The 20,589-nt window shown below is 42.0% G+C and overlaps 1 protein-coding gene across 1 annotated transcript in view; it reads left to right on the forward strand.

Annotated features, from left to right (window-relative positions):
* Nucleotides 1-20,589, forward strand: part of magixa (MAGI family member, X-linked a) — a gene marked incomplete at both ends in the record, with an annotated part of 120,686 nt that overhangs the window by 31,639 nt on the left and 68,458 nt on the right. The window contains 3 exons of the mRNA XM_084333408.1: nt 708-778; nt 17,686-17,853; nt 19,411-19,580. Coding sequence (XP_084189534.1) covers nt 708-778; nt 17,686-17,853; nt 19,411-19,580 — 409 coding nt within the window. The remainder of the gene's footprint in view (nt 1-707; nt 779-17,685; nt 17,854-19,410; nt 19,581-20,589) is intronic.

Below are 20,589 nucleotides of genomic sequence, written 5' to 3' on the forward strand. Positions count from 1 at the left end.
TTTTATACCGTGGTGAATATGAGTATAGTTTTAGAGTAATCCTGTCTAATCCCAGAAAACTACGCTATGCAGCGTTTAGTGCATTTCACTCAAAACTGTGCCGTTTCTCGCCTGTATCAACAATCAATCTGAAATCAACGCTATATTATCGGTATTATGTTTCATCATGAATGCATGAAAGGGTGGGGGGGGGGGGGGTCGTTTTTCCATGCTTTGATCGCCACCAACGGAATACGTTACACACATTACACACATACGGTCGGATCGCTGTGAATGGATTCTTGGATCAACGCAAGATTGATACCATATTGCCCTTACCTTGACTAGGATGTACTCCAAAAAGAAGATTCCAATTATCTGATCGCCATTCCAAGTATTGATGTCGATCGTGTTCCCAACATAATCCACCAAAGAACATGAACCGGGAGTGCTTGATTCTCCTCAATCCATGCATTATAAATGCTTGTCCTGCCCGACAAGGAAAACCCGGACCGGACTTTTTAGATCGACGCACAGCCCAAGCCAGAGAGTTTCCAAGGATGTGCAATACCGGCCGCAAGGCGTCAGGCGGCGGACTTTATTCGTGAGTGGCGTCCAATGAGTTAAAGAAGAATATGTTTATTTAAAAAGATAATATGTTTATTTAAAAGAAGAATGTGTTTATTTTAAAGAAGAATGTGTTTATTTATTTTCTGTCTCTCTTTCAGTCACAACTCAAAAACAACCAGCTGGCTGGACCCCCGGGCTCAGAGCAGGGAAGTCCTTACCTCCACAGAACGTAAATATGTCTGTCTGTCTGTCTGTCTGTCTGTCTGTCTGTCTGTCTGTCCATCTATCTATCCATCTATTGTGACAGACTTGGGGTGTATTGAGCTGTCACCAGATTGGAATGAATAAAATACACACGTTTTATTGCTGTTTAGCGGTTCTCATATGGGCGGGGGCTGATCCGGGAGAAGAGACGGGAAAGCAGGGGTCGATACCAAAGCAGGTTCTCAGACAGTTGAAGGGTCGGGCACACAGCGGGGATCTCCTTCCAAAAACAGTCATACACAGCATTGGGTCAGACAGACAGCAATCTTTTCTTCTTCTCTTTATCTCTCCTGTTCCACTTACTTCTCTCTCCTGTCTCTTCTCCCAGGTTTCACCACAGCTACTCCGTCTATTCTCTCACTCTGTCTTGCTTTTCTATCGTGCTTAATCATGGTTGATTGTGCTCACCTGTCCCGTGCACTGCATCGAGTCTTGCCGGACTTCCTAATATGGGCATATGCCCCAATACCTTGGCCGAGATATAACGGCCTTCTAGCACCACGCCAGCCGGTCTGCCACACTATCTATCTGTCTATCTATCTCTCTGTCTGGCTGGGTATCTATCGATTGATAAATCAATCGACTGATTGAACTTAATATGAGGAAACATTTTAAAGCAGAATCGAAAGGAACATACAGTACCAACATTTTGGGGAATACACGTATTTTCTGGAAGTTGTATTTCTTCACTTTTGACAGCCAGGCTAGCTGCTCCCTACTGCTTCAAGTCATTGTGCTAAGCTAGGCTAGCTACTCCCTACTGCTTCCAGTCCTTGTGCTAAGATAGGCTAGCCTTACCCCACTGTTTCCAGTCATTGTGCTAAGCTAGGCTAGTTTCTGCATACTGCTTCCAGCCTTTGTGCTAAGCTAGGCTAGCTGTCCCTACTGCTTCCAGTCCTTGTGCTAAGATAGGCTAGCATGCCCCTACTGCTTACAGTCATTGTGCTAAGCTAGGCTAGCTGCTCCCTACTGCTTCCAGTCTTTTTGCTAAGCTTAGCTAGCATAAACCTGGACCTCTTTCTACTGGATATGAATTGTTCGTGTTTATACCTTTTGTGACGAGCCTGGTGGTGTTCAGACTCGGCACGGTTCAAAAAACAAACAAATTAAACTGTCCACACAAGCACAATTTCAATAAATAAAATACATTTATTGAATAACAGCTAAAATAGTCCGATGGGCAATTAACAGTCCAAGGTCAAAAACATGTATCAGGCTCTCGTACAAAAAAGGGATTGTTCAATACTCAGGGTTTGTCTTCCGGTCCAGGGTCAGTTTCACAAGGGGGTTTCTCAGCCAGTCTAGGGTCCAGTACCACGAACACCTTCTCGCTTTCTCCTCTCCTTATAACTACCTCTCACCTCACAAACTCTGTATCTCTTTCTGTACTCCGCTCCTTCCTCATCTCCACTCAACAATACTCTGTCCTAGGGTTTTATGTTATGTGTGTCTGGTGTGTGTGTGTGTGTGTGTGTGAGAGATGTGGGTGAACATGTGGTGCACAGGTGTGTTTTATCAGTCCTAATCAGCTGCTTAATTGACTCTCCTCTGCCCGTGGCAGTAGTATATCCCTTCCTCCACATAGCCATGGAACGGGGGATGATATCTGCCACACTTTCTAAAAACATACCCAAATATAACTATATCTTTCTAAAAACACAATGTAAATATATCTTTGTAACAACATAATATAAATATATCTTTCTAAAAACATAATATAAATATATCTTTCTAACAACATTAGATACGTATATCTTTGTAACAACATAATATAAATATATCTTTCTAAAAGCTCAGCTCTCATAAATTTAGTGAAATCCCTGTGAAAGTCCAATTAACATTTATTAAGATATATTTTATTCAATTTATTCATTTAAAGTATATTAAGAAACCATCACAGTGTTAATAGGCCATGTGTTTATTTAAAGATGGCAACCAGTTTTATTTTTGTTGTTATTTGTATCTGTTTTGAGGCTAATCTACCAGCCTATACAGTATATGGTAATATGGTTATATAATATTCTGTAGATTAATACAGAATTACAACAGTCCATTCATCTCTCTGTTGTCTGAATCAGAAGTTTTTCAGGAGTCACTTGTGGACCCGTTCCAAACTTAACAAGACCTTATTTTAGCTCCTGTCCCAGTGTGTAGAAACACTACATTAAAGGAAAACTCCAACATCTTGGGAAATTAGCTTATTTCCCATCTACCCTGGAGTTAGACAAGAAGATACATAAATGTTTCTTCTCTGTGCATGCAGTAGGAGTAGGAAGACGTTGGGAACTAGGCTAATGGAGGAACCTACTTCCAGTGACTGACGCTAAGCTAGGCTAACGGTGCACGTCTTCCTACTCCTACTGCATGCACAGAGAAGAAAAAAGGTATGTATCTTCTTGTCTAACTCCAGGATAGATGGGAAATAAGCAAATTTCCCAAAATGTTGGAGTTTTCCTTTAAAAGGATGGACTCTCAACACTGGTAATGAGACGTCTCCTAACCCATGACACAGTTACCTTTTGTAGTTGATAAACCGGACCAGTAGAGGGCAGTGTAGAGACATCAGTAACAGACACAGAGCCTGTCACACTGTTACTCTGTAATCCATGAAGGTTAGAGATTAAAGCGGTAGGATTATAGTTTTGATATTCTATTCTATTCTATGTGGTCAGTATTTGGGTTGAGAGGGAGACTGAGCAGGCCATTATCTGTCCTCGCTAATGGTGGTGGAACCAACTTCCCACCACAGTCAGGACAGCTGATATTTGTATTTGTCATAGGATGACAACTCATGTCAACTTTTGAACAGATAAATTATATCTATAAATCACATTCCTGGAATTGGTGCGTCAGTGAAGGCTGCTCTCAGGGTAGAAACAAGAGCGGGAGGGGTGGAGCAACTGCTGTTTTAAGCTACTAAGACATTTACACGTTCATATCACAGTAACTTTGTGTTGTTCTATCCACAAAAGATTTGCAAACCTTTTGTTCAAGGCCAAGATGATTCTAATGACCTCTCTCTCTCTCCCTGTCTGGGTATCTCTCTCCCTCTGTCTCTCTCCCTGTCTGTCTCCTTCTCTCTGTCTCTCTCCCTGTCTGTCCGTCTGTCTGTCTCGCTCTTTGAAAGAATTGTCACGGTATGGAAAGTTAGTTTTGCCAATTAGGAAACTAACGTCAGGCTGCAAGTCACCGCTGTTGAAACATAGTGTTAAATGTAGTGTTTAAAGTGAAAGTGAATGATTTTGATGATGTGATTGACAAAACGCAGGGTGAAGAAGTGAGAGACAACATGCAGAGTAAAGATAGACAGAGCAGTGAAGTGATAACAAAACAGGAACAGAGTTCAGAAAATAATGACAAAACTGAAACACCCAGGCAGAGTGAAAAGTCTGCAAAAATGTAAATGAAAGAAAGCAGGCAGGAGCAGATGAGGCTGTTATAGCACCAAATGCTGCAGGTAAAGATGCTGAAGGTGCAGTGTTGAGTAGTGAAGAGGGGGTAATAGAGGGAGGACATATCACCAAGCGTCCTGTGCTGAAAAAAAAGAGTAAAGAGAGGAATCATGAACACCTGTCAGAGGAGGGGTTAGGCATGGAGATACAGGAGGAGGAGGAGGAAGGCAGTACAAAATCAGACCCCTAATCCAAGGGGCTCTCAAGCCAAGAAAGAGGTCAAAAGAAAAGAGGAAGTCAGGCATCTAGAGGGAAAAAAAGTGTCAGATGTCGAGTCAAGTATGGAGGAGGAAGAGGTGGGAGACAGTGGTGTCAGTAGCCAGACTCACACTAACTCTCAGGGAATTGATACACGGCAGGACCAGTATTATAATGTACGAAAGATCAAAACATTTCTGAGACAGACCAAAAATAAGCAAAATGTTAACGTTTGTGGCAGGGTTCTTTCTAGACTCCTCAAAAACTCCCACAAACAATGGCGTAGTGGTCGGAAAAAGTATCTTGGTGTTATTTATTCGCCGACCTACCACGGTGCAGAGGTGACATTATTCTAAAAACAGTGACACAAGTGAAATAACAAAACAAAAATACACTATACCTACAATATACAATGAGTTCCACAATAACTCACCATACTAAACAGAACAAACAAAACACTTACAGAGCATTACTATGTTACCTACTTTGTAACTGAGCAGGTGAAGCCTCCTCTGCCTGGCCAAAACGGCTCTCATGAACTGGTAGCATCACATCAGGCTCCACACAGGTGCCACACATAATTAATTAACAACCTACACAGGTGCTACACATCTCCAGCAAATAGCAACACCAATAAAAACCACAACCATTATAATAAATATATGTATGAATGTATTGTGGCAGATATCACCCCCCCTCTCATGGATATGTGAAGGATGGGAGATATTATTGCCACGTAAGGAGTAGAAACAATTAGGTAGCTGATTAGTACTGATAGAACACACCTGTGCATCATTAGTTCACCCACATCTCACGTGCACACACCCCAGACACACACACTACAAAGACACTAGGTTAGTCAGAAGTAAGTTGAGTGGAGGTGAGGTTGGAGTTGTGACATAGAGAGAGAGATTGAGATATTCAGAGTTGTGTAAGGTGAGAGGTAGTGAGAGGAGAGGTGAAGGCGAGAAGGTGTTCATTGTGTACTGGACCCTAGACTAGCTGAGAAACCCCCCTGTGTACTGACCCTGGACCGGACGACTACCTTGAGTATTGAACAATCCCTTTTTGTGTACGAGAGCCTGTTTTGTGTTTTTGACCATCGGACTGTATTCTGCCCTTATTCAATAAATATTCTTATTGATTGATATTTCTCTTGTGTGGACATTCAAATTTGTTTGTATTTGAACCGTGGCGAGTCTGAACCCCACCAGGCTTGTCACAGTATGTATGATAATGTATGCATGTATCATATCATATGAATGAATGTACAGTAGCACTCCCAGGTGTGCACCCTTGGTTGTGCTACTGACGGTAAAGGAAATTAATGATGGGGGGGGTGGTTTTGACGTTCTCAGTACAATAACAGAAGGGAATGGTGAATGTTTGGTGTGTGTGTGCGTGCGTGTGTGTGTGCGTGCGTGTGTGTATGCGCGCTGCTCGCAGTCAGTGACGGAGCCACTCCGTCACAAAGTTGAAGATTTTTTGGCAGATAAAGAGCTGTTTCTGAGTTCTATTAAAGCCCAGATGAAAGAGGGGGCTACACTACCACAGAGGTCTACAGGTTAAAGAAAATAGTTCCAAAGATAAGTCAAGAGCTACAGAATAGTGAAGTAGAAGTGATTTAAGATAATTTATCTCCTGTTCCACATGATGCCATTATGCCTGGAGGTTTTTCCCACACTGCTTTGTTGTTAGATGCACATTTTAGAGAAACCTTAGTTTTATTTGGGGGCATTTTTTAAACAGAAAAAGGTAGTTCATGCCATTGAAACAGTGGTGGGATTGTGGGAAGGTGCAGATTAAGCAGATATGCAGCTAAACAAGCTAAACAAGCGGCACGTGGTGTAGTGGTTAACACTGTCGCCTCACAGCAAGAAGGTCCAGGGTTCGATTCCCGCTTGGGGACCAGGTTTCCGCGATGCCAGGTACCCAGGTGGGGTATCTCCCAGGCCTTTCTGTGTGGAGTTTGCATGTTATCCCCGTGCTCGCAAGGGTTTCCCCCCCGATAAGATAAACCCAATGGAAAAACATGCACAACAACAGATCGCTAACGCTGTGGCGTCCTTGACGAAGACGGGCAGGAGCACTTGGTTTGGTCCCCGGAGCGCGGCTCACGTTGACGCCCTATCTGCTCCCGGCTGCCCATGGGGGGAAGGACGACGGGATGGGTTAGGCGCAGAGACTCAATCGCATCGGCGACTGAGAAAAAGACAATGCATGTGTGTGTATCCCGGTGTGTGTGTGCCGCTCCAATTGCATGTCCAGTTCATTGCATGCCAAATAAAGACCCCTAAAGAGGTCCTGCATTATTATTATTATTATACAGTATACTCCCAATGTCTCTTGTGACAAACAATTCTATGAGAGATCTAGACATAGAAATAGTGGATCTGCAGAGTTCTGCAGACTCCAAAGGAAATTGAAGTTGTGTTGAGAACTTGCCTAGCTGGCTGACTTGCTCGGGAAGTTGGTCCGGTCCCACTGTCAAGATGCTGATATGATGGACTCTCCCTCAAAGTTATTTTTCAATCTGGAGAAGAACAATGGGAAAAGCAGGTGCATCCATGGTTTGAGATTGAGTACAGGAAAACTGCTAACTGAAGCCAGTGAGGTCCGACAGAGAGCCAGTGAGTATGAAGAGGATGAGGATGGCCTGCCCACAGTCTCAAAGGAAACCTACATGGAGTTGGGGGGTCCTCTGACTAGGGAGGAGCTGTCTACAGTGCTACAGAGCATGCAGGGGGGAGGCCCAGGGGATTTTTATAAAGTTTTATAAGGCTTTTTGGGCTGAACTTGGTGATGACTGAGTTTTTTAACCTCTTAAGCCCTAGCCATATTTTCAGAAAATCCGCATACAAATACATACCTAAGAGGGCGGCTACGTGGCGTAGTGGGCAAGGCGCTCGCCACGAAATCTGGGCCTGTTCGAGCCCAGCACTCCACATTTGCTTTCAGTTTAGCTGGTCGTCCATACTAATACACATTGGCCGTATTAGGGGGTGGGAAACTGATGGGTGGGGATCGGGCGTTGTGGACAGCGACTCCTACAGGTCGGTTGGTGCGCCTGCACAGTAGAATCAGGAAGTGTCGGGGGCAGCATGAGCCTCCCACGCGTTACTCCTCGCCACTGAGAGATCGAGCTGCGTAGGTGAAAAGATGCGACTGCTGTTACCTCAAGTACCGGAGGGGACTTGTGCTATGTATGACTTAGTCCACATTGCAGCCGGCTTGTGGGAGGCAAGAAACAACGTTTGTGACAGGGGAGGGTTGAATTGGGTGATACGAAATTGGGATGGGAGAAAATATAGAAAATGGGAGAAAAGGTGGATAAAAAAAATAAAAAATACATACCTAAGTAAATGGAAGATTGCTCTACTTCTACGAGGACCATTTGCATGTTCTTGGTATCTAGGGACATCTATGGATCTCAATGAATGTATTCCCAGTGTCAGAATATTGTGTCTGTTACTACGCTTGATTAAATTGTAATGAACCACAGGAGAATATAAATCTTCTTTAAAAAAATAAATATGTATTTATCTTTGACGGTGAACACCATGCTAGAATTTACCAGACATGAAAAACTGCCACTGAGCTCATTCACCAACCTTCTTGAGATCACGTGTACAAAAATATCTAAGCAAATTAATAAAGGGCAGATGATTAACAGGAGGTTTTGTAGATACAGTACTGAATTCTGCCATCCGGACACATGCAATTTGAAATCTGATTATAGAATATTGAATATCAGGCCTAATGACCTTATTATGGCCAAGTCATACATCTATGGATCAAGCCAAATCTCCCCTTTCCAATGGCAGAGTTCAATCTAGATTTAGTACCACCAGGCATCTCCTGATAGTGCAGCAAAAACCCTGAATGAAATCTACTTTAAGTAGAGTTACTTTTTTTATAATGTAATGTTCTCCGCCATTTTTCATCAGATTGCAACGCCGTTTTTTGCTAGACGTTCACAGAAAGGTAGCTAAACTAACTGTGTTCTATTTTATGGCAATAACGTTCAGGTTTGTTCCACCCATGAGATATGATCCTGAAAAAAAGAGAAATAAAAGCCCATTGAAAGCCCTGGGTCTCTTCTCTCAAAAGATTACTCAAGTTAGGTTGCGCCAAATCCTCACATCAATAAGCGCCTTTAAAAAAATATATATTAATCGATTTTTATAAACTCATATTTCTTTATTCTTGGCTACATTTGGGGGGGAAAACATGAATTCATACATTCTGTAGAGATGGATTTATGGCGTGATGTCAATCTCGTACCGGTACCGGACCGCTCGGGTATTAAGAGGTTAACGATGTGTCTCTGCCCCAGAGCTACAGGGGAGCAGTTCTGGTGTTGTTGCCAAAAATGGCTGATTTACAGAATATAAGGAACTGGCGTCCGGTCTCTCTGCTCTGTACAGATTACAAGCTGATCTCCAGAGTCCTGTCCAACAGGCTGAAGAAAGTGATGGACCAGGTCATTCACTGGACCCAGACTTACTGTGTTCCCGGAACGTCCATTGTTGACAATCTGTAAATAGTTTTAGTTGTTTTTGAAGTCTCTACTTCATTGGGCGTTGATGCTGGTCCATCAAGAAAAACGGTGAGAGTGTGGTAATAATAATAATAAATGTATTTGTATAGCACTTTTCATACAGAAGTTGCAGTTCAAAGTGCTTCACAACAGTGAAAAGTACAGGCATAAGCGAGCATAAAAAAGATATAGAGGTAGCAAGGTAAGGTAAATCACAGTGTTTCACATTAGGATCTAGCATCCCAATAGGCTCTCTGTCTACAGTTTCATTCAGTAATAAAAAAAGAAGAAAAGAGTGCAGTTTGATTCAGTTTAAAAAGAGGCAAAGAATTATTAAATAGAACGGACATACAACAGCGTATTTAACATACAACAGAGCAGTGCATCAGTGCAAAGTAAAAAGTGTGATAAAATAGTTCAATAAAAATTAAGGCTGTCAAAGTTAACGCGGTATTAACGCGTTATCGCCCGATTCTATTAACGCCACTATATTTTAGACTTCACTCAGGTGTATTATTGATGCTCTCATTGATACTATGTTTGTTTCTGAAGTGTGTGTGTGTGTGTGTGTGTGAGATATATATATATAGAGAGAGGGGGGTGAGAGAGATGAGGAAGGGGCAAGAGAGAAAGAGCTGGGAGAGTGTGTGAGAGAGGGTGTGTGTGTGTGAGAGAGAGAGAGAGGGGGGGGGGGGGGTGTGTGATTACTCAGCCCTTGTGTGGGTGAATGTAACAAGTTCCTAACGTTTTCTTTCCCCTATTATTTCATGCACACTTTACTCATTGTTTTAAATTATTTAAGTTATTTTGTGCATCACTCTGTTTTGAATTTGATGCAAATTTGCAATGCATGAGGGTCATCCTTTTGTGTTAAATGGCTGCATAAAGCAAGCATTTGTTGACTCTCATGTTGATAAGAGTATTAAAACTTGGAACTTGAAAAAGATCCGTTTAAGGTAGATACATATTTTTTTATGCGATTAATTTGCAATTAATCGCGAGTTAACTATGGACAATCATGCGATTAATCGCGATTAAATATTTTAATCGATTGACAGCACTAATAAAAATATAACAGAGCAGTGCATCGCTCTTAATCAGTTTTGAATTACAACAGAGCAGCACTCTTAAAATTACAGTGCATAGGAGGCAGTGAAATTAAATTAGCATAGAACCGACACATGAATTTGATAGGAAGTGTATACAAGTAGGCAGGGTAAGACAAGTGCAGGTAAAGTACAATTTGTGTCAGGATGTCCCTGATGTTTAATTTAAATGCCTGAGCAAAGAAATAGGTTTTAAGCTGTCTTTTGAAGATGTCTAGCGAGTTGGCTTCCCTGATGTTTTTGGGCAGTTTTTTCCATAGTTTTGGGGCGTAGTTGATAAAGGCTGCATCACCGATCCTCTTTTGACTGTTTCTGGGAGCCTCTAGTAGTCCAGCAGCTGATGATCGCAGTGTTCTTGCTGGCCTGTAATTTATTAGAGTGTTGGCGATGTAGCTAGGTCCCGGTCCATTTAGAGCTTTGTATGTAAGGAGAAGGACCTTGAAGTAAATTTTAAATGTTACAGGAAGCCAGTGTAGAGCAGCTAAGATTGGATTAATATGCTCTCTCCTTTTGGTTCTAGTTCGCAATCGGGCTGCAGAGTTTTGGATTAGCTGAAGCCTCTCTGTGGTTTTCTTAGGGAGACCTGTGAAAAGTGCATTACAGTAGTCTAACCGGCTAGATATGAATGCATGAATTAGCTTCTTTGATTGATTGATTGAATTGATTGATTGATTGATTGAATTGATTGAAAAGTTTATTAACAGATTGCAGAATGGGTACAGTACAGTACAGCTCAATACATACAATTGTTAAGGGGATGCAGACCAGAGAAAGACTTTCGTCTTGTTTACATCAGGGTCCCCCATTTTCAATTCATCATAACATATATGACATACAGATAGACAGTACTGCTACATCTATACATGTATGACATATCAGATTTGCAAATACAGTACTGTTTGTGATACAAAAAGTGTCCAGAAAAAGTGTATATACATTTGACGTAGAAACTGTACATTGGAGGAGGTTGGGTGGGTGGGGGCTGTACATTGGAGGTGGTGGGGGGGGGGGGTTGGGTAGGGGGACGACGACGACACTGTACACTGTACATTGGAATACTGACAAAGCCATACTTGGTCATTTACTGTACAACTGGGTTAGGACATTTGTAGGGGCCAGTTTCAAATTGCAGTCTCCCGTAGGTGTTCTTTGAGAGTGTTTTTGAAAGTGGGTAGTGATTCACATTCCTTTACAGCTTTGGGTAGGGCGTTCCACATTGATGTGGCATAATTGCGAAACGTGTTTAGTCCCTTGTTTGAGCCGAATCTGGGTTTAACATGATTTGTGGAGCTCCCTCTGGTGTTGTGATCGTGGTATTCACTGACCTTTGGGAAGTATTTTGACATGTACATGGGTACCTTGGTCGCGTTGTGTATCTTGTAGACCAGGCCCATTGCAAGTTGCTGTACTCTGTCGTCTACTCTAAGCCATCCTAGGTTGTCAAAGTGGGCAGGGGTGAGGTGGGTTCTAGGAGTCAGGTCAAGCAGTAGTCTGACTAGCTTGTTTTGAGATGTTTGTAATTTGTTTTTTAGTGCCTTTGAGGTGCTTTGGTACCATGAGGTGCAAGCATAGTCGTAGTACCCTTGAATGAGTGCTCCTGCCAGAGTCTTCAGGGTATTCTTGTTTACCAGAGAGGAGATCCGGTGCAAGAATCGAGTTCGTTGGTTGACTTTTTTTATTACATTGGATGCCATTTTGTCACAGGAAAGATTAGCCTCTAGGATGGAACCCAGGTAGGTAATTTCATCTTTCCTTGTGACAATATTGTCACGCACTGTAACCGAGAAGCCGTCGGTCTTGCTGAGTTTGTTATTTGAACCGAAGAGAATGGACTCTGTTTTGCCCATGTGTAATGATAGTTTGTTGTCGGCGAGCCATATGCAGATTTTGCCTAGTTCCGAGCTGAGGGCTTTTTCAACCTGTAACTTGTTCTTGTCAGAGACCAGCAGGAACAAGTTGCAGTCACAAGCTGATGACATGTCATTTGCATAAATTAGGAATAGTAGCGGTCCTACTATTCGCGGAAGCGCTCTACAAGAAAGGACAGAGCCGGCTGTTCTTCCTTAGGAGGCTCAGGTCTTTTAATGTGTGTGGGGAAATGTTGTTCATGTTCTATCAGGCAGTGGTGTCAAGTGTGCTCCTCTATGCCGCTGTCTGTTGGGGTGGTAATACCACGGCCAGGGATGCCAGGCGGCTGGATAAGCTGGTCAAGAAGGCTGGCTCAGTGGTGGGGAGGAGACTGGACCCACTGGGGACAGTGGTGGAGAGCCGCACGCAGAGCAAGCTGCTGGCCATCATGGGCAATACCAACCACCCTCTCCACCACACCCTGGTGGGGCAGAGCAGCAGTCGCAGCGGACGGCTCATCTCCCTGCACTCACGGACTGAGCGGCACAGGAGGTCCTTTGTCCCCACAGCCATCAGACTGTACAACAGCGTAATATAGTGCGGGGGACCTTGACCTCTGACCCACACACCTGTTTTTACACCTGTTTTTATACACTGTTTTATACACCTGCTTTTATCTAATCACGCTCCTATTAATATTGATGGATATGATTTCATTGAATTTTATCATGTGCTTATTTTTTATTCATGATGCAGACATAACGTGTAATAACTGAATGAGAACTATCAATGTCTGTATACTGTGTGAGCTGCGAGATACCCTGAATTTCCCCAAGGGGATTAATAAAGTATCTATCTATCTATCTATCTATCTATCTATCTATCTATCTATCTATCTATCTATCTATCTATCTATCTATCTATCTATCTATCTATCTATCTATCTATCTATCTATCTATCTATCTATCTATCTATCTATCTATCTATCTATCTATCTATCTATCTATCTATCTATCTATCTATCTATCTATCTATCTATCTATCTATCTATCTATCTATCTAGTATGCTTCCTTGTGGAACACCACAGCTCACTGTGAGGGGGGGGGGATAGCATAGTTTTGATTAATAAATGGTCGTATTTTTGCTATATTTCTGAGATGGAAGAACAATGTTTTGGTCACTTTGTTAATATGAGAATTGAAGTTCAGTTCTGAATCTATGATAACCCCGATACTTGTGACCTCAAATTTGATCCAAGGGGTTAGTCCTCCCAGGTTCTTTACTTTGTTTAGTATCAGGAAGTTCTTACTCATCCATTTATTTATTGCCAATAAGCAGTCTGTGATGGAGTTAATAGCTGTATCATTTGGTTCAGCAGATATGTACAGTTGTGTATCATCCGCATAGCTATGGAAACCTACATTATGTTCTCGGATTATATCACCCAGCGGTAACATGTAAATGGAAAAGAGTAAAGGACCTAAGCAACTCCCTTGTGCAACTCCATAGTTGTTATATATCTCAGACATGTGGCCTCCTAGTTTAGGTTAGGTTTACTTTATTTGTTCAAGGGGGACAGTGTACATTAATAAAACATTTTACAAATGTAAATGCACCCAATTTTAGCCAAAATGCTAATTTCCATTGGTAGTCCCCCTGCCAGAAGGTACAGGCTAAAATCCTGTGTAAAAAAAGGGTTAGCAATAAAAACAGAATAAAATCAAGATAAATACATTAGAATAAAAACACAACAAAAGCACATAGACATAGTAGGGGATACAGGTCACAATACAGTCATGGACACAAGGACAGAGCACATCATGACATATTAAGAGACCCAGACATAGACAGACGCACCATATCCATATCCACACACACATATACACATACAGACACCTCAGTGTTGACAGTTCTGGTTATCAATGAGCCATTCCATAACCCTGCACTTGAATGAATGGTATGATGTGGACACTCTAATTGTTCGAGGAATTGAGTTCCATTGGTGGGATGCTCTGTATGAGAAGACGGCCTGGCCAAATACACTTTTTTTGAAAGGGATTGTACAGTCCCCCCTTGCCGCACCTCTAGTGTTCCTGGTTGAGGCAGACTTGAGGTTGATGAAACCGGACAAAGGAGGAGGAGCCAATCCACACTTTATTTTAAAAACTAGACAGACGTTTTGATATAGGGTCAGGTTTTCCCAACTGAGTAGATCATATTTTTTTAGAATGTGACAATGATGGTACCTGAATGGTTTCTTGTCTAGAATTTTTATTGCTTGTTTGTAAAGTGATTGAAGTGGTTTCAGAATGGTGGAATGTGAATTGGACCAGGTTATCAAAGATGTGATGTGGGAAAGAACCATTGAATGAAAATATAGCTTTGCTGCCTCTGTTGAAAGGAAGTTTCTTATGTACCTGAAGTTTGATAGGCTGAACTTTACCTTATTGCAGACTTTTTTTATGTGATTTTTGAAGCTAAGGTTTGGGTCTATGTGTAATCCTAAATACTTATATTCTGATACTACCTGTAATTTCTGACCGGAGATGAAGATATCCTGCTCTGCAACTTATCTGTGGCCCTTGGAGAAGAACATACAGACAGTCTTAGAGACATTCAATTGTAAACAGCTGTTCTTAAGCCAGGATGTGACATTCACCATGACATTAGACAATTTTGTTGCAACCTCTTCTGTGGTTTTACCGTGTGTAAATATCACTGTATCATCAGCATACATCAGTACATCACATTGGCCACACACAGAAGGCAAATCGTTAATGTACATGCTGAACAGGATTGGACCCAAGACAGAGCCCTGCGGGACACCAGTTGACATACAGATGGCAGTAGATTTATGATTTTCAATTTTGACAAGTTGGGAACGGAATGAGAGGTATGATTTGAAGAGGTTGAGGAACTCTACGGAGAAGTTGAAATTGACCAGCTTTTGGAGTAGAATAGTATGGTTAACAGTGTCAAAAGCTTTCCTTAGATCAAGGAACACAGCCCCCACAACCCCACCCCTGTCCATTGAAGCCTTGACTGTCTCTAAAAAGAAGCATGTTGCTGTTTCTGTTGAATGGTTAGCCCTGAATCCAAATTGCATTGGGTGCAGTAGGAAGGAGCTGTTATTGAGATGATCAGTGACCTGTTTGGCAATCAGTTTTTCAAACACCTTGGACACTATGGGTAGAATACTGATGGGTCTGTAATTGGATGTCATGAGAGGGTCACCACTTTTAAATAAAGGGACCACAACTGCAGGCTTCCATGGGTTAGGAAAACTTCCTTGATTGAAACCCATATTGATTATATGGGTCAGTGACTTCACTATAGAGGAGTTTATCTCTTTCAGCATGAGTGTGTCCATGCCATATATATCCTTAGCTCTTGAGGATTTGAGGGATGTAATTATATTTGCAACCTCTATCTCAGTGACTGATTTTGGTATGACTGCTGGTTCATAAATATTTATAGTAGATGGCAGATCAGGACTACTGTCCTGAACTGCGAAGCTTTGGGCTATTGCGGCCACAGACTCTACAAAATACTGATTGAGGGCCGGTGCTACATCTGATGGATCCTGTAAAGTTTTGTCATTGACCTTCAGTTCAATTGGCTTAATTGCAGCTTTGTTTTGACCAGTTAATTTCTTGATCTGACTCCATATAACCTTTGAGTTACCGTGGTCATTTTCAATAATTGAGATGAAGAAATCTGCTTTTGCTTTTCTCAGTTTCTCAGTTTTGTTTCTCAACATTACAAATCTTTGTCTATCGTGAGACAGCTTTGATTTTGTGGCAATTTTTAAAGCAATGTCCCGTTCCTTCATTAGTTTCTTGACCAAATCGTTCGCCCAGGGGAGAGTCTGTTTCTTATTTTTGCGTTTTATCCTAATTGAAAATGTATTGATTGTAGATTGCAATTTTTCCATAAAAACTTGACTAGTTGTCTCTAGGTCACTTTCAAGCAGTAGATCGTTCCAGTTTAAGTTTTGTATGGCTAATCTAAACTTCTCTTGCTTGTGTTTTGGAATGCCAAAGGATTCACTTTTCCCAGCATTTGTATTGAACCGCTTGCCTGTTAGTTTTCTTGATATCAGCACCATATTATGGTCTGACAGCCCTGTTATCATATTGTGTGTTTTTGTAATTCTTTCGGGTCTATTAGTGAATATTAAGTCAATCTGAGTGCTGGTGCTGTTTGTTATTCGCGTTGGGCCTTTAACCATTTGAGTTAAGTTAAAACTGTTTAACATAGAATTTCCCTCTGAGAAACCGATAAGGTTTTTCAAGACGATTGATTAGAATATCGTGATCGATTGTATCGAATGCTGCACTGAGATCTAGCAGGATAAGGATGGTAGAGAAGATGGAAGGAAGACTAGCAAAGTGGAAATGGTTGCTACCAAAAAAGATTTTTTGGGGGGTTACATTGGGTATCACAAAGTGTACTATACCTAGAGAAGGGAGGGCGGGGGTTAGTGCATCTAGAGACCAGAGTAACAGTTTTCACTCCAGTTTATACAGCATTATCTCACAGGTGATGATGTGTTGTGGAGACCTCTTGTGACTGTTTAGAGCCTGGACTATTTATAACTGTTCTGGCTCCTGGAGGAGCCTTTAATCCAGGGGGCCAGGTTGGACATTCAGGACAACAGCAGGCCTGGCCTATCTCAGAGATTGTGCTCAGCTGAAGCTGTAAAACTGAAGCACATAGTGGATGTGGCAGGTCCGAGACTTCATGACACAGAGGCAGTGTCTTTTGGTCTCTTGAGGTCGAGCAGGTACATCAGGGACATTCTGAATGCTTGGCTGGGTAGACTCACAAACAAGGAACTGGATGTTGCAGGACTATGTTATATAGGGACTGAGATGCCTCATAAGAGGGATAATTTCCCTGTGTTGCGTCTTGAAGTAGACATTTGGCAGGATCTTTGCTGGATTTTTAATTCAAACTGGGAAAATGTTTTATATAAATATTGTGTGGTTGCTTTGAATAAAAACATGCTGAATGGGAGAAGGGACAAGTTAAAAGTAGCAGATGACTGTAAGCCAGTGTGGAGGGTGCTTTATAAAGCCCCACTGAATAAAAGGTCAGGTGACATTTGTGGCAAAAAATGAACACAGATATATCCATTAGGTGTCCTTTCTGTCAGTTGCCAGATACCGTTTTTCACTCTTCTGTTCAATGTGGGAGACCGGGTGCTTTTTGAAGCTTTTTCACACATTGTGATGGTAATTGGTCGGTTAAGAGTTTTGTTTTTGGAGCTGGTTACAGGAGGAGAAATGCAGCAAATTGTCAACTTATGGATGTTTTAGTGGGACAGGCTAAGTTGTCCATATATAAAAGTAGGAAAAACTGGATTGAAAATGGTTCAGGGGCAGACTTAATTCCTCTGTTCATTGTGCTGGTGAAAGCGAGAATCAGAGTGGATTTTAGGTTTTTTTTCTTCTGATGAAGAATGTAGATGAGTTTATTTCAAGTTGTTTGTTCAGTCATTGAGGAGGAATTGTTTTTTAATTCCATTTTTGCATAGTCTTTAATGCTGTGAGTCTGAGTCTGTGATGTTTTCTTTCTTGTGAATTGTGTGAGATATTTGTATTGATGAATTGCGTATTTATTTGTAAATAAAGGTGTATTAAAAATCAAATCTCTGTCTCTCTTTCCCTCTCTCTCTGTCTCTATCTTTCTCTCTGTCTCTCTCTCTCTCTCTCTCTCTACAGTGCCAGCCTTCACTGACCAGCCTAGTGAATTAAAGGGATATTCCATCCACACTCGTCTCTCTAAAGGTCCCAGAGGGTTTGGGTTCAACATAGTAGGAGGAAGTCGGCTGCAAGAGTTCCTCCAGGTCTACAGTGTTACCCCAGGCGGCCCACCTGCCCTGAATACAGGTAAATAATAACACTGTTACAGTACTACTCCTACTACAGCTACTACTACTGTACTACTGCTGCTAATACAGCTACTACTACAACTACTACTATTACTACTACCAGGGGCGTAGCTGGGGGGGGGGGGGGGGGGGGGGGTAGCTTAGGATGATTCCAAGGGCCCAGCACTGGGGGGGCCCCCCCCAAAAAAAAAACTCAGGTGTATTATTGATGCTCTCATAGATACTATGTTTGTTTCTGAAGTGTGTGTGTGTGTGTGTGTGTGTGTGTGTGTGTGTGTGTGTGTGTGTGTGTGTGTGTGTGTGTGTGTGTGTGTGTGTGTGTGTGTGTGTGTGTGTGTGTGTGTGTGTGTGTGTGTGAGATATATAGAGAGAGAGGGGGGGCTTTGGTAGACTATTGCATTGGTCCATTCATTGAAGATGAACGCAATGCGACATCCTTTACTAGGCTCACCCACCAACAGTGCAGGTGCTGAACTGCTGATCCGAATGTATAGGTAAAAACCATATTATGCGTTTTCATCAATAACAAAATGGCCAAAAACAATTCCGCTCGCGCGCTTACGCGTGGCCGCATTCACTGGGGGCCTACAAATACATTCTTTCATGGGGCCCAGAATCTGGAGCTACACCCCTGACTACTACTGCTACGACTACTGTACTACTGCTGCTACTACAGCTACTACTACAACTACTACTATTACTACTACTACTGCTACTACTACTGCTGCTGCTGCTGCTGCTGCTGCTGCTACTACTACTGTACTACTGCTGCTAATACAGCTACTACTATTACTACTACTACTGCTGCTGCTACTACTACTCCTACCCCTACACCTACTACTCCTACTACTACTACTACTACTGCTACTAGTACTACTACTGCTGCTGCTACTACTACTACTCCTACTGCTACTACTACTACTACTATTGCTACTACTACTGCTGCTGCTGCTGCTACTCCTACTACTGCTACTACTACTACTACTACTATTGCTACTACTACTACTATTACTACTACTGCTACTATTATTACTACTACTGCTACTACTACTACTATTACTACTACTGCTACTATTACTACTACTGCTACTACTACTATGGCTGCTGCTACTACTACTACTACTACTACTACTACTACTACTACTACTACTACTACTACTACTACTACTACTACTACTACTACTATTACTACTACTGCTACTACTACTACTATGGCTGCTGCTACTACTACTACTGCTACTAGTACTACTACTGCTGCTACTAGTACTAATACTAATACTTGTCTCTCTCTCTTTCTCTCTCTGAATGAGCCTACTTTATTGAACAAATAAAACACCTTCAGGCTAGTAAGCTATTGGACCTTTTCAGAAATAGACTGTTGTGAATATGAATACACATTGTAAATATAATAATTAATGTGTCTTACATGGTTTGTTTGTGAGTTATTGTTGATATAAACATGAATATTCACAGTATTGTGCCTTTTGCATTAACACCCCCCTCCCCCCTCTCTCTCACTCTCTCTATCTCTCCCCCTCCCTCCCTCCCTGCGTAGCGGACATCTTGGTGTATATAAATGACAGCTGTGTGCTGGGTCTGTCTCATAAGGAAGTAGTGGAGATGTTGAAGTCGGTACCAATGGGTCACAGTGTGGACGTGGTTCTGCGTAGAGGCTATCCCATGCTGTACAACCCTGACGGCTGCCCCAAGCAGAACCTGGACACGGTACCGTGCACATGTGCACGAGTGTGTATACGTCTACAGTATGTGAATGGGTGTGCATGGTGTACAGTGGTGCGTTGGTGATTTCATACCTGGTTGCACTGTGTTTTAATGACGTCACGTGCATCCGTGCAACAGATCTGGTGGAATGGCGTGCAACCCTGTCCCATGACCAACGCACCACTGGTGGTGTATATGTGTCTATGTGAAGGACTGTGCATGGTTTATGTGTCTATGTGAAGGAGTGTGCATAGGGTATATGTGTTTATGTGAAGGACTGTGCATGGTGTATGTGTCTATGTGAAAGAGTGTGCATAGGGTATATGTGTCTACAGTATGTGAAGGACTGTGCATGGTGTATGTGTCTATGTGAAAGAGTGTGCATGGTGTATACGTGTCTATTTAACCTTCCTGCGCTCCTGGGACAAAAAACGTCCCAACTGTAGATACTGTACATACTGTACTTGGGATAACCTTGTCTTGATTTAATGCATATCCCCTGAAAGGCAGTTTTTCTGGGGCAAAAAATTAAGTCTGCATTCCCTTTTTTTTTAAAAGGCTATAGTTTGCCCTGCAACAATATGAGACCTCCCTTTACCCCTTTGGTCAAAAAACGTCCCTATTGACTCCCATGTTAAACACGTTTTTTTGAAAACGACACCATTGCAGATTGAATTTCGATTTTTATAATTTGCACAAAAATGACATTAGCATTTATGGGATGGAAAATAATTAACCCTTAGTGTTTTTTGTCTTGAAAATAAGCCACGCTTCAATCACACAAACTGGTATTTAAGGGGTTAAAATCCTGAAAATGAAGGAATATTTGATATGTATGTTGAGGACTGAAGTTAATAAAGAGAGAAAACGTCCCAAGGGGGTAAAGGGATGCAGTGTATTGGTGGAGCGCAGGAAGGTTAAATGGGTGTGCGTGGTGTATACGTGTATTTGAATGGGTGTGCGTGGTGTATACTGTACGTGTGGCATGCTGCACAATAATTGTTGTATCTCA

This window comes from Notolepis coatsorum (assembly GCF_963971535.1).
Source record: "Notolepis coatsorum genome assembly, chromosome: 17".
Lineage (NCBI taxonomy): Eukaryota > Metazoa > Chordata > Actinopteri > Aulopiformes > Paralepididae > Notolepis > Notolepis coatsorum.